Genomic DNA, 14845 nt, shown 5'->3' on the forward strand with positions numbered 1-14845 from the left:
TCCAAAAAACAGAGATGGCGACAATGAAACCATTCAACGTGAGGCTTTAAAAACAGCAAAGGGTGACATCATAGTTACTATACTTACTACCTATGTCTACTGTGTAGAGCTGCAACGAATTATCAAATGTTTGATTAGTAAAATCAACTAAAAATGTATCTGCAAGTATTTTGCTTATCAAATAATCATCTAAATCATTGTTAAAGTAAAAATTCCCAATATTACCATTATCGATTTTCTATGTCATTAATGATAATTCATCAAGTCATTCATCGAGAAGGAGGCCATTTAAATCTGGTGACATGAAGGAGACCGATTATGATCATCTCCAATATCATCATCTGTTACTAAGTGACCGAAATTTCAAGCTTGGCCCATAGACTGTATAAAAGAAATGGACATAACATCCGTGATGTCACCCATTGGTTTGTGGACTGCTGCTCTGAAGCCAATAGTTTCGGATCTAGGCAGCGCCATCTTGAAAATTTCAGGTGCATGCCGGGAAAAAAAGAAGAACACAGATTCTACTTATATGGGCATGAGGCGGAGTCATGGGCCGGAGTATGGGCGGGGCCAACGGTGGAGCAGGGAGGTTGCGATTGGTTGTGAGGGCTGGATCTCGAGGACATTGTGCAATCAACCTGTCAATCACGACGTAGCCACGCCCTAATGCATACCCTGCTTTATCGTCAAATATAAAATCAGGGAGGCCAAAATTTCACAAATGAACATCATACTGCATTGAAGAAGGCTTTAAACTAGCGATTGAGACCATAAACACATTTTGAAAACGTTTACTGAGGTTAGAAATCAAGTGAGAAGTTGGTGAATTCTCCATTGACTTGTATAGAGACGGAAGTCCTTTTGACACCAGAACGGTCGCCCCTTGGTGGCCTTTTGATAGAATGCAGTTCTAAGTTACTTCTATGTTGGCCTCATTTCAGAGGACCAGAACTCCCCGCCTGCTTAGGCCATGTGATACCAACCATGCTAACTTCAAAACCAAACATGCTAACTTCAGTCGGTCACTATTAAAACGTTTAACGGCAGAATAACAAACAGTTCAGCAGAGCAAGAAACACACGGGACGCATACAAAATACAAAGCTACACACAAACGCACATCACGTACAAGTCGGTGGATAAATATGGTTCAGAGGTCCACTCAGTTGTGGCTTTCACAGAGATTGACACTTAAACCATCTTTATTCACAGGAATACACTGTGTGTGTGAAGTGAGTGAAACAGACTCTGTACTTAAGATTTCTTGCTACAGGTAAATCTTCCCTGAGCACCTTCATACTGTGCGTGTCGATTATACATGACCTCTTCCACCTCAATGTATTGCCTCTTTTTATGTGTTCACAGCGCATGAAACTTAGGTAATAAATCACCAGCGGTCCATTAATTTCCCACTGACCTGAGTCAACACGGCCTGGGCTCGATGCGAGGATGTGGTTTAAACGCAGACCGTAGTTGAAGGTTGAACTGTCAGCCTATCGCACATCTGTGGTGCCTTAACCTTACCATGTCAATCTGCTTTCATTTAGTCAACAATAGTTCAGCCAAGCGAGTGTAAAATAGGTGTCAAGTTTGTTTACAGCCTGTCTAGTCGTACCAGGTACCAAAGCTTTATAATATCACTATAAATGTTTCAACATGTATGCTCCAAGAGGTGCTGCACCCAGTATAAGCTCTGAAGCTTGTCATCTGATTTTGAATCTTGCTTTTCAATTAATGATGTCTAATCAGTGCTCTGTACAATAGCTAGTTACCTCATCATTGCTTCATAATGTTATGTAAAGACACAAGACCTACATAATGTGCCTGTTTGAGCCGATGCAGCTGTGGATTGCTATAAATATCAGAGTGCTGTCTAATGCATGGTGAGACTTCCTGCGCCATATTTAATCATCTAAATGTACCTATTATCTTCTGTTTAAAGCTGTTTTGGGGTTCATTTTTGGTTGGGTTTAGTTAGATTTCACAGTTCCACAATAGAGGTCTGCTCATGTCATCTAATGCCCAAACATTTTATAAAAAGGTAGGTATTGTGTTTCAGTCTTCGTAATTTTCAGTATAGAAGATGCTGCATGACCGACTTCACTTCTAAGCTTTGGATGGGCATTAAACTTTCCCAATTGAATCATCAGTACAAAAGATGAGCAACTGTATTTTTATTTGGTTCTTGGATAAAAAAAAAAAAAAATGGTACAAATCTGTGTACATAAAAATGTAAGAGGAGAAAGCAACTACCACTTTGAAGGAGTCATTTCAATAAAAAGCATCCAACCACAGAGCTCTAAAAGCCTGTTGCTTGTGATGCTAATGGTGAGCAGATGCTTAAGATTACGCTTCCAAAGAAACCTATCAAAATATTCAGCAAATCAAATCAATCTTTTGTATTCTGGGACAATGTCGGAAGAATTCAGCAACTTTAGGGCGCCGTTTTGTCCCCATTTGCAATAATAAAGCATTTGGAAATTTGCTACTGCTCTACTTTTTGCCTCTGAAAGTGTTTTTATCCATGGCGACGGTGACTGAGGCTCATGGGTGGCATTAAGAGCCATATGGCATACCAAAGGGAAAACTACAGTTGGAAAGAAATACCAGCAAGTCACAGAAATACATGTTTTTTTATTTATTGTATCACCAAAAACTGCTGATCATTTACTTATATTCTTGACTTAAAATCACACTTTACTTAGAATAAAACTGTTTTTTATATTTGTAATAGTTCCTTTATATTACAACGACATAAAAACATGGATGCATTACAATAGAATATAGGTTTTTCCAATGGCACCCTTATTGCCGCCTCGAGATGAATGAGCGATGTTCTTGCACTTATAGCTTGATCATCATCAGAGGAAGTGTTTGTTGTTGTAGTGCTTCAACCATCTGTTCTTTCCGCGGCATTAGAGCGTCTTGATTTGTCTTTGTTGACGTTCGGGCTAGTGATCTGTGCGGTTTGTGAAATCTCATCATCTTCGCCTGCATATGTGTGATGATAGATATGACAGAGTTGGCAGTTAAATCTACATAGTCAAGGTCCTCTAAAAGCTTGAAGGTTAAGCATCACTGGAAGCTCGCTGTTGGCAGTTCTCATCACCCGGAGCATGATTGTGAAGAGGAGAATTGGCGGGGACGGACATTCTTGCATTACGCCTTTCGTCTCTGAGATTGGTGCAGAAGAGGGTTTTGCACTGTTGATGAAACATCAGGTGGTGGTTCCTGTAAGGGCTTCGGGGAGGATGAAAGTGATTGTCCTTGAAAAATCAAAGATTCAGAATTCCTCATGAATTGTACTCATTGGTGACATCTGGATACTGATGATTGAAGTGGGAGCATGAAGAGGCTTCTGTGTTTGAGTCTAGTTTTCTTTAGATGGAGAGCTCTTTACAAGGAAAAAAAAGAAAACCTTCTTTCTGTGCACAGATATTTCCTGTCAGCATTCATGCTCAGCACTTGGAGAATAATTTAGAGGAATAATGCAAATAAGCAGCATTTGAGTGGGGTTGAATACTTGAATTATGAGCAGAGTCTTGATTTGAGGATGAATTTTTATCATTTATCACACCCGGATATTTCCACAGTAGCCTATCCAGAGAATCATAATATACTGTCATCACACTGTCGAAATGTTGACAGAATATATTTTGTAAGCTACATGACTCACAAGTTGATGAAAGCTAGAAACCATTATCAGCCCTCATCTTCTACCCTGTTTGTATGAAAAATCACCATCGTGGCAGCAATAAGTCTGATAAGGTTTATTCAGTTTTTTGTTGTTTTCTTTTTGATTGTCATTGGAAATATTGCCTGATGATACTCTCAGCAGCCAAATCTCAAATGAGCCCCATTTATTATTTGTTGTAATATTACTTATGAGCTTGGATGGAGGATTATGAAAGTTGCATAATGTGTGTTTTTGTCACTGCCAAAAACAAAAAAAGATGTTTCTTTGTGATATTTAAAGAGACAGCTACAATTATGAGCATAATACTGTGAATAGGGTTAACATATATTCAGCTAAGAAGATAACTCAAGTCCAGCTTTCCTTACCCAAGCTATGGCACATTTTACTTTATGAGACTAGTGCAGATAGTAGCACCTCTTTTGATTTCTGACATTTTTACTCTCCTGTTAAAATAACTTAAACTATATCATCTAGTTCTTTTTCATGCCTCTCTGGACTCAAGGCTGTTGGTTAATGTGTACATATCAAACAGCTAGAAGAAGAAAGTATTAAAGGAAGTATTAAAAAGAGCAAAAGCTGTCAAAATTATTTGCCAAAAATGTGCCCAGCACCAGATGAAAGCTAAAGAGAAGTCCTGACAGAGTTTACAGGCTTCAGGGCTTCAAGGTTTAGGTAGGATATGCTTGCTGTCCTCAACTGAGCATGATGAAAAATATGTAAATACTCTAAATATTTGCATCATTTCATTCAGACTGCAGTCTTCTCTCAGACAGAGCTGTAAAATGACTCAAGAAAAGCATGACATGTTCGTGTGCTGTTATTGTTTTATACATTTACTGATTTTTTTTTTTTTGCAAGTAGGCAAAGCAGGAAATATCCTTCTTGATGTCAACAGATTATGATCTACTCTGCACAATCCTTTACATATTGACTGTTTCATGACTCTGTCTCTGCATAAACGTCTTAACGGCATCTGACAACTATCTATTCTTATGATGAACTGAATAACTTGTGGAGCACCATTCATCAGTTCACCTTTTCACCAGTAGAGGGCAGCCATGACACACACACAAGTCAGACTGGTTTTTACTCACATGGTTGATTCAGTTTCATATCACTAATACAAAGCAATGACTAATTTATGAAAAACACTTAAAAAGGAGTGATTAAAAAGAGGGGGGGGGGGGATCACACCTGCAGTTATTAGTTATGTTCAAACAATGAGTAAAAGGTCCAGAGCAGTCTGTATCCTTACTAAAGAATATTTCCCTTCTAGAAATGGGAAATGTATCTTCTGCTCTGTAACTTTGTGCTCCATCTGCCTTACAAACGTCCAAATCTACACCTGTACCTGTCCAGTGATGCTGTGTCTCAGTTTTCCAGGCTAACTGTGTCATACTAGCAGCAGTAGGAATGTTCGGTTTCTTTCAGTCATTAAAATTTGATTCTCTGATGTACCACAAAAAATATTTTTAAAAGGCTTGGTCAATGGTGTGTGTTTTTCACGTGGAAAGTAGCTGAAGGCCAAGTTAATGCAGTTGATATCAGAGGCCACTTTAGACTTTAGACTTTAGAAGAAGTCCTCTCTTTCGCTGCTAAAATGTTTCCCTCAGTGCAAGAATGCAGCAGCACATGGGCCATTTCTGAAACACTCTATTGCTGTCTGCTGTATTTTTAACTACAGCTATGCACCGTACTCCAGATGCATATTCTACCGGCATAGTTCAATGCAAACTCGATTTTAACGACACTGAAATTATTTTAGCTTGATAAAAATGGGTCGATGCAGAGGAATCTGGTTACAAACATCTTTGGTAATGTATGATACTATTGATTTAATGTTATGCTGTGATAGTGGACATTCTGTGCTGGTCTGTAAAGCTATAGAGCAACAACTAAAAACATAGTGAATCTAACAAAAAATCACTTTTAAATGTATCCCCTTGCTCCAACAAGAGGCATGTGTGCTAAATGTCGCATGTTAAAATGTTGCTTAGCATTAGCCCTCATGTCCTTCAACTTTTAAAAACACATAAAATACTGCTACTACCGCCAATCATCCAATATTTGGAAATGATATGAGTGGGCAGTGATGAAGAAGCCAAGCTTAAACAAGCATCAGCAGCACTAAATCAGTTTTGTGTCTAAACTGAACAGCGGGGGAGTGTATTTTAATTCAATATGTGGAGAACTGTCCTTTGGGATACATATTTGATTTAATAGGGTGAAGCTTCTTAAACTCTCGTGGCACTGAGCCCACCTTTAAATCCCCCCAGTCCTCCGAAAAGACAAAGCAGTGTGCTTTGCTGTGTGTGCACAATTGTCTTTACCTGGGATTTCCAGTGGAGATGATGGCTGTTGAGCTCAATAGTTCTTCATACAGATCAGCGCCTGACACGGGGAATGCTGTGTGTTGGGCCAGCAGCACTCTGCGGATGGCAAACAGAGCCTGAAATACAAAAATTACAGCATATGAGGCTTAGACGACTGCTGCACGGATCCGCCGTGCACTCACTCTGCCAAGGTTGCCAGATTGGATCGTTTTCTGCCCAATTGGTCCATTATGATCATAATCCGGAGGCACAAGGTAAAATCTTGGCTTGTTCTGATGTGATTAGAAGACTTTCTTTTTTTTTTAACGATCACATCATGCCCACAGTCTGTTCTTTCTATGCGTTCTCATATCATCTTTTGGTTAATAACAGATTACTGAAACTAGTGATGTTCCAAGTGTACTCAGGGTCCCTGTGAGTATCCTTAAAAAGTCTTAAATTTAGTTTTTGATATTCAAGGTGTGAAATGTCTTAAAATGTCTGGAATTGTAGGTTAAGGTTTTAAATCTGATTTGAGCTAGGGCAGAGTGACTGTTCCTTCCTTCCTCCTTCTTTCTTTCCTTCCTTCCTCGTCTCTTTCTTTCCTCCCCATTACCTTCCTACCTTCCTTCCTTCCTTTCTCTCGCTTCATCCTTCTTTCCTTTCCTCCCTTCCTTCCTCCCTCCCTCCCTCCCTCCGTTCCTTTCCTTTCCTCCCTCCTTTCCTTCCTTCCTTCTCCCTCCCTCCCTCCCTCCATTTCCTTACTTCCTTCTTCCTCTCTTCCTTTTTCCTCCCTTCCTCCCTTGACTCGAGGAGAACAGGAGGGTTAAAAAGGTCTTAAAAAGTTAAAAGTCATGAAATTTGTCCTTGGTACCTCAAGAACGCAGGGAAGTTTCTTTTGAGGCTTCAAAGTGAAGCTTTTATTGCTTTGTAAAGACATTATGGATTATTTCCAAGGCTTCATTTGAGTGTACAGCCCTACTAGTTTGGTATAGTCTTGGAACTAACAATAATTCTTTTGGTTCTTTTTTATTTACATGTCAGAAAGTAATAAAATGCCCTTCAAATTAAAGTGCTTCCTTTAGTCCATTTGTTCAGCATTCATTTCTCTTTTCTCTTATTTCTTCTTTTTCTATTTCTTTAAACTCTTGCAAACACATCTCCACACAATAATAACAGCCATAGAAAGCCTTTCACACACGCTCACGCCTACGCACACGCAGTCTAAATAGAACCTCAAGCACTTAACTATTGCACTTAAGTTTGTTTATTCACATCTATGGACATTGAAAGTAGCCTCATTTATCCTTGTTATTCAGTAGCTTTTTCTATTAGGTCAATGTTATGTTGTGCTTATATACCTATGTTGCACTGATCATATTATTTACCACAAAAAAGAAAGAAAAAAGTTCACATAGCCCAAGGTGGCATCATGTATTTGTTTTGTTCAGCCAACTGATCAAATATTCAACACAGAAAAGCAAGCAAATTCTCATATTTAAAAAGTTGGAAAAACCAACTGTTTCAAATCTTTTCTGGCAAACAAGTTTACTTTACTATGGGAAAACTTTGATTTAATTTCCCTCAACCATGCATATTACTTATCTTAACATTTTTATTGCCAAACTAGTATATCCACTGCCAGAGAGTACAGAACTGCACCAAAGGAATACACATACTTTTCGCTGTCTTTCCCTTTTCCCTGGCAAACTACCACAGTGACTCTGAGATCAGGGCTTAAATAGATGCTTGTTTTCCCACACAAACATGTAACTTAAAGACTCAGTGAAGTGTTAATTATGTGTCAATTATCTCTTAGTATCTGTCAATTAGATGAGTAAATGTCAGAAAAGATGATAAGAAGATGAGTATTTATATCTAAATCCCTCCTATCTTCTCCAGAAAAATGTAAAAACTACTGTCTAATCTAATGCTTCATATGTTGATAAATGTATTAAATCAAATGTGATCTGACCATAGACTGTATAAAAGAAATGGACGTAACATCCGTGAACCCATTGGTTTGTGGACTGCTGCTCGAAAGCCAATAGTTTCGAATATAAGCAGTGCCATCTTGAAAATTTCAGGTGCATGCTGGGAAAAATTAAAACACAGATTCTACTTATATGGGTGTGAGGCGGGGCCAACGGCGGAGCGGGGAGGTTGCGAGGGCTGGATCTCGAGGACATTGCGCAATCAATCTGTCAATCAGGACGTAGCCACGCCCTAATGCATACCCTGCTTTATCGTCAAATATAAAATCAGGGAGGCCAAAATTTCACAAATGAACATCATACTGTATTGAAGAAGGCTTTAAACTAGCGATTGAGACCATAAACACATTTTGAAAATGTTTACTGAGGTTAGAAATCAAATGAGAAGTTGGTGAATTCTCCATTGACTTGTATTGAGACCAAAGTCCTTTTGACACCAAAACAGTCGCCCCCTGGTGGCCTTTTAATAGAATGCAGTTCTAAGTTACTTCCACGTTGGCCTCATTTCAGAGGACCAGAGCTCCCCGCCTGGTCGCTGCCCATATTTCACTTTAAATAAGCGTATAAATAAATAAGACATATTTCAAAAACTAAAGAAGCACCTACTTCCTGTTTCACTGGGACTTTAAACTCGCTGGATGTAGAAATCATGTTTTTAAAATATATGACATTTCTATAGTGACATAGTGACAATAGTGGCAATATTAAAAAAAAAAAAAAGGAAGTAGAGAACATTATGAGAAACCCTTACAAGATGAGCATGACCAAAAAGAGAAAAATGATATATTTTAAAAATTTAAATATTAAAAAAGTACAGTAAAGTACAGTAAATATAGTATAACTGATAATGATGCCATGACCACTTCTCCTCTGCACCACCAGCCAATGGCATCTTGGTATTTGGATTTATTTGGATGGGTGCATTTTTAATACCTGTGTTGTCCTACTGTAGTGTGCTAGGTAGCAACATCAAAGTGCGTCCCACTGGAGTTATTCTAAGATCCTGTAACAAGACATCAGTCCACTATGAAAACACATTGTTCACTAACCAGACTGGGCTGTGATTTCTTGTGTAAAAAAAAAAGGATCAGTGTTTTTCTGTTTAAAAAAAGAGCACTTACTGCTGTTTAGCAGACTCATACTCTGATTAGTCTCTTCTTCTGGGCAGAGAGGAATTCCTGCCAGACATTGTGTCCAACAAGAGAAATTTATTCAGAGAAATGAGGCAAATCTGTTGGGCCTAATTAGTGGGAGTACTGGCGCCCCAATTTGGATTGTGGACTCATAAGATGGGTGTGTTTTTACATAAAAGCCTCGCCTGGTGCAGTTTTAATTGAACTGAGGGAGCCTGCCGGAGTTGGAAGAACGTGTCGGCGCAGATGTCCCAGCATTGACCTACTGGCGGTTATAAAACGTGTGCGTGGTTCAAATCAATAGCAGTCGTCTGATGGATCAGAGGGATGCTGGTTATCAGCTCAGAGGATGCCTGTAGGCTGAAAAAAGCTGGTCAGGAAATCTTGCTTGGTCACTGGGATGAACCTGAACATGCTGCAGGCAGGATAAAAGTATATTCAGGAGGGGGGGGGGGGGGGGGGGTATTGATCTCATGGGGCGGGTGGGGATAATCCTTACATTCCCTCTGCGATGATATGTAACACTTTCAACTGAGATCAGGGTTGTACTCAACTCCCATAAACCACAATACATGAGTCGGTGGGGTTCTACACTCAGAGAAAAGTCCAATTACATGAAGGCCACATGAAAAGAAAAAGTACAGTGATAAGAGAGCAGAGACTGTACAATATATTTCACTCTTTTAAAAAACTTTCTCTTGGCATTTCTGAGCTCTTTAACCCCGGGGGCAAAACAAATCTATTTCCCTATACATATCCAGACAGCATGCACAGACTCTCTGGCCATGGAGGATGTATTATTGACCGAAAAGACCTAACTCATCTTTCTTTCTTTTTTTTTTTTAAACCCAGAACGCTTGAGGTTGACTGCCATGACCCATACACCCACACAATTATTCACCGACTTTTATCTGAAATGCCTGTTTGGATCTTCTTGATTATTTGCGCTCTAATATATCTCCAAAAAAAAGTGAAAGGCACTATTTATGATGTACAAAACACCTTCAAGTTATGTGCCCATAAGGTCAAAACTGAGTTAGGCAGAATTTCTTTCATGATCTCTGCTCTCCCTTTGTTGCTCTCACAGCTAAAAATGATTTAAAACTGAGAGAGCCGGCTTCTCTTTATGGGTCAAACTGATAATCGAGGATTTTGTGGCGGACCCTACAGGGATTTTTTTAGAACTTTTTGTAATATTATATGACTAGAATTTATAGTTTTGCTACACTGATGGGTGGAAACCTTTCTACTGTTTACTGCACACATTGATTTTACAATTCTCTCCATTATATCTACAGGGAATAATATAGCTGTGTTGTAATTGCTGAGTGGGAAAAACACAATGTAAAAAAAAATATATATATATATATATATATATATATATACATAAAAGAATAGGAAGCAAATGTGATTTTCAACTGTGGAATAATTTCGCCCGGCTTGTTAAGCAGATGACCCGACATGCAGTTGGGAGGTCTGCTTACATTAAGACAGACTTTTTCTTATTTTCTTATTGTAGCCCACCACTGTAAGCCGCTCACACAATGAGAAACTCATGCTGCCCATAAGTGCAAGTGTGTCAAAGGTCAACAATTAGATCACGACCTAAACCTCCCACTCCAAACAGGATGTGGGTGTTATCTTGTTGTCTGATGAAGTTATGAATTTAAAAATTATGTAAGAAAACAAATCTGGCAGTTTATTATAACCTGTGTTATGCTACAATGGAGGTAATACATTTGGTTCAGTGCTATAGATTTGGGACACTACATAAGGTGAATAAGAGGAATGTAACTATAAGTGATGACTATGATTGGACTGAAACTAGCAAATACAATCTTGCAACACTGATTGACCTTTGACCGCATTTCATGGAAGTCTCTGTAGTTAATTCACATTAACCCTCCTGTCATCCTCCCGGGTCAAATTGACCCCGTCTCTTTTGACTGTTCCTCCCTTCCTCCCTCTTTCTTTAATTTTTCCTTTGTTCTTCCCCTCCTTCCATACTTCTTTCCTCACTTCCTTCCTTCCTTCCTCCCTCCCTCCTTTCTTTCCTTCCTTCCTTACTTACTCCTTTCCTTCCTTCTTCCTTCCATCCTTCCTTCCTTTCTCGCTTGCTTGCTTCCTTCCTTCTTCCCTCCCTCCTCACTCCATTCCTTTCTTCCTTCCTTCTTCCCTCCCTCCTCACTCCATTCCTTCCTTCCTCCCTCCTCACTCCATTCCTTCCTTCCTCCCTTCTTCTTACCTCCCTCCCTCCCTCCCTCCCTCCTCACTCCATTCCTTCCTTCCTCCCTTCTTCTTACCTCCCTCCCTCCCTCCCTCCCTACTCCTTTCCTTCCTTCTTCCTTTCCCCCCTCCCTCCCTCCTTCCTTCCTTCCTTTCCTTCCTTACTCCTTTCCCTCCTTCTTTCCTCCCTCTCTTCCTTCCTTCTTCCTTCATTCCTTCCTTCCTCCCTTCCTTCCTTCCTTGACCCAAGGACAACAGGAGGTTTAACTGTGTGTTTTAAAGGAAAGAGTCATAGAAATGCAGCAGGAAATGTTGAAATTGGCTTTAACATTTGTTCTTGTTTATTTTTTGGAGGAGGGTTCACTGAATATAGATGAAATTGAGTTTTGAAGTGAGGATGTAAACATTTGTTAAAATGTGCTGCTGCAGATCCACAGATGGTTTTGTTTGAGTGAGGAAAAACACTCAGGAAAATTGAAGGTTGTAATGACTGAATGCTTTTTTGCGTGAAGGCAATGCAAATGTTGTCACAGTTTCATTCATAATTGTTGCTGTTTTGTTGGCTGTGTGAAAACATTTGGAAGATGTTTGTATTTGGACTTTTTCTTTAATCTCTGACTTTTGGTGAAAAATTGGAAATGGAACATTGGAACATTTATTGAAGTGAAATCATGTGAGAAGAAGAATATCACTATTTGGTGGAGCTGCTAAATTCTGTCTCTCTCCTCTGTCCCTCTTCTCCCTTTCTTCCTCTCCTCTTTATTTCTCTCTCTCTCAACCCCAACCAGTCAAGGTCTCTTCCGCCCACCTAGAGCCCGGTTCTGCCTGAGGTTTTATTCTCGTTAAAGAGGACTTTTTCCTCGCTGCTGAAGCCAAGTGCTGCTTATGGGGGAATGTGGGGTCTCTTTAAATTAAAAAGAGTACAGTCTAAACCTCCTCTATGTGAAAAATGCCTTGAGATTCCTTATGTTGTGATTTTGGTGCTATATAAAGAAAGACTGATTGATTGATTAAAATATGACCCTGACTACTAGTGCTAAACACTGTTTTTTTTTAAGATGTCAAGAACCTGAAAGGTTGGAAACCACTGGTGTCATCTTTAACAATGTGTTGTATTTTAAAAGCTTGTTATATTATCCATTGTGTCAAATCTTCATCTGAAATGTGACTAAAGCTGTCAAACAAATGTAGTGGAGCAGAATATGTACACCTCTAAAATGTAAAGTAGCATCAAATGGAAATACTCCAGTAACACACAGGTACCTCAAAATTGCACTTAAGTACAGTACTTGAGTAAATATACTTTGTTATTTTCCACCACTGCCTCCTCTTAAAAACCTGTAATGTGTCTCCTTCACCTCCATGTTTAATTCATGTATGGTATAAATAATGTTACCTTATAGGACACAGAACATTTCTGTGCAAGCGCCTCAGTGTCAGATGCAACAAGGTCTTCCACTGTGGAAACAAGAAATCAAGCTTGTTATCGTTAATCTGAGTTTTAATCAAGTTGAAGCATCCTCATTATCATCACACACACACACACACACACACACACACACACACACACACACCTACACACATACATACATACACACCTAGACACATGCATACATACATACATACATACATACACACATACATACATACATACACACCTACACACATACATACATACATACCTACACACAACACATATATACATACACCTACAACACACACACACACACACACACACACACACACACACACACACACACACACACACACACACACACACACACACACACACACACACACACACACACACACACACACACCTGTTTTAATATCAGCAGCTCGCAGGTCTCGGACTAAGTCCTCGTCCAGTCCAGGACACATTCCCTCTCTTAGGACGACCATGGTCTGGCATTGTAAACTACTTTCTGAACTCTTATTCTAAAGTTGGCGACGATTAAATCTTCACAGTATTTACTAAAAAACAACAACAACTGACTCCTTATCAAACTTTTTCCGATTTGCTTCACTGACACAACTGCACCGCGCAATGTTTGTTTTCTTCTTCTACTTTTTTTTCTCGCTTCCTGCTCTAGTTCTTCTTCTTCTTCGGTTTTAGAAGTGCACTAAGCCAGCGTTAGGGGTGCATGCTGCCACCTATCGTAGCAGAGTGTAACAGCATGACGAACACACGAAAAAAAAAAACCTTCATGAAGTTTTATTTTTTATGGAAGTCCATTTCCGACAATGTGATGAAAAATTATAAAATGTTATGTAAGTCATTATAAAGAGAAACCTTCTCAAAATTATGAGAAACTACCTCAAAGTTATGGGATACTATCTCAAAATAATGAAATACGATATAGTAACTAATTATTGTGAGATATCTCAAAAAATATATCTCAAAATAATGAGACACTATCTCAAAATAATGACTTATCTTATGACTTATCATCATTATTTTAAATAATATCAAATTTTTCTGAGATATTCAGTCATTATTGTTGAGATATCAAGTCCATTATTTTGAGATAAGTCATTATTTTAAGATACTAAGTTATTATTTTGAGATTCATAAGTTTAAGTTACTAAATCATTATTTTGAGATACTAAGTCATTATTTTGAGATACCAAGTCAATATTTTGAGAAAGTTTCTCATTATATTGACTTAAAGGATCTTTTTTTTTTCATCACATCAGCGGAAATCGACTTTGATAATATTCTGGATATGAAACCTGTTTCATTTAAATCTTTAAATATAGCTCTTTGAACCTCTAACTATCCCCTGTGGACCTTTGATGCTCCACTCCTTTAATCCCATATCTACCACCCCTCCCTTCAGTCTTTCTCTTTCTACATTGAACCTCCTACAGCCTCTCAGCACATGTTCAATAGTTTCTTTGCAGTTACAAGTCTCACGTTTCTCTGACACTGTCTTTTTCATAGTATATGTATCAAACGAAGGGTTAAATTAGACTTCACATTCTGCTTGCTGTAGTAAAGGGAACTTGGAGGGTTTGCAGAGCATACTGCCTTCAATACATCAATGCTTAGAGTCAATACTTAAATGTTTTCCTGTCCGCAGCTATATGTTTTTGGGCATCTCTGTATGGAGAATTGAAGTGTTATAAAATATAGTGATAAATACTGTGTTAATGAAACCAAGAGATGTTTCTTATAGAATTTAGCTTCAAGTATATACACAGATGTTGGAGAGGTTTAGACTGGATAGACTATTGAATCTTCTTGTGATTTCTGGGGATTAGAAAAAAAAAATTTGTGATCTGTTTTTTTCATTGAATTTACACACATCTAAACATTCTTTCGGGGCATTGCTTATAATGAGGAAGACTGAGCAAAGTATTTGTTTTAGTTTTGAAAGTGATATGATGGTGGGGGAAAAAATGGCACCACAATTAGATAAGAAACAAGAAAGCAATAAAAACATAATATTGTGTGAACTGTGGTATATTAGTGTATTTC

At 38.6% G+C, this 14845-nt stretch overlaps 1 protein-coding gene across 1 annotated transcript in view; it reads right to left on the reverse strand.

Moving 5' to 3' along the window:
• The window catches only part of rad51d (RAD51 paralog D), a 19150-nt gene extending 5764 nt beyond the window's left edge, over positions 1 to 13386 (reverse strand). The window contains exons 1-3 of the mRNA XM_053331910.1: positions 13185 to 13386; positions 12761 to 12822; positions 6030 to 6148 (exon numbers count right to left, since the gene is read on the reverse strand). Coding sequence (XP_053187885.1) covers positions 6030 to 6148; positions 12761 to 12822; positions 13185 to 13266 — 263 coding nt within the window. The 5' untranslated portion in view covers positions 13267 to 13386. The remainder of the gene's footprint in view (positions 1 to 6029; positions 6149 to 12760; positions 12823 to 13184) is intronic.
• Positions 13387 to 14845: the final 1459 nt, after the last annotated feature.

The sequence above is a fragment of the Scomber japonicus genome, chromosome 13 (assembly GCF_027409825.1).
Source record: "Scomber japonicus isolate fScoJap1 chromosome 13, fScoJap1.pri, whole genome shotgun sequence".
Classification (NCBI taxonomy): Eukaryota; Metazoa; Chordata; class Actinopteri; order Scombriformes; family Scombridae; genus Scomber; species Scomber japonicus.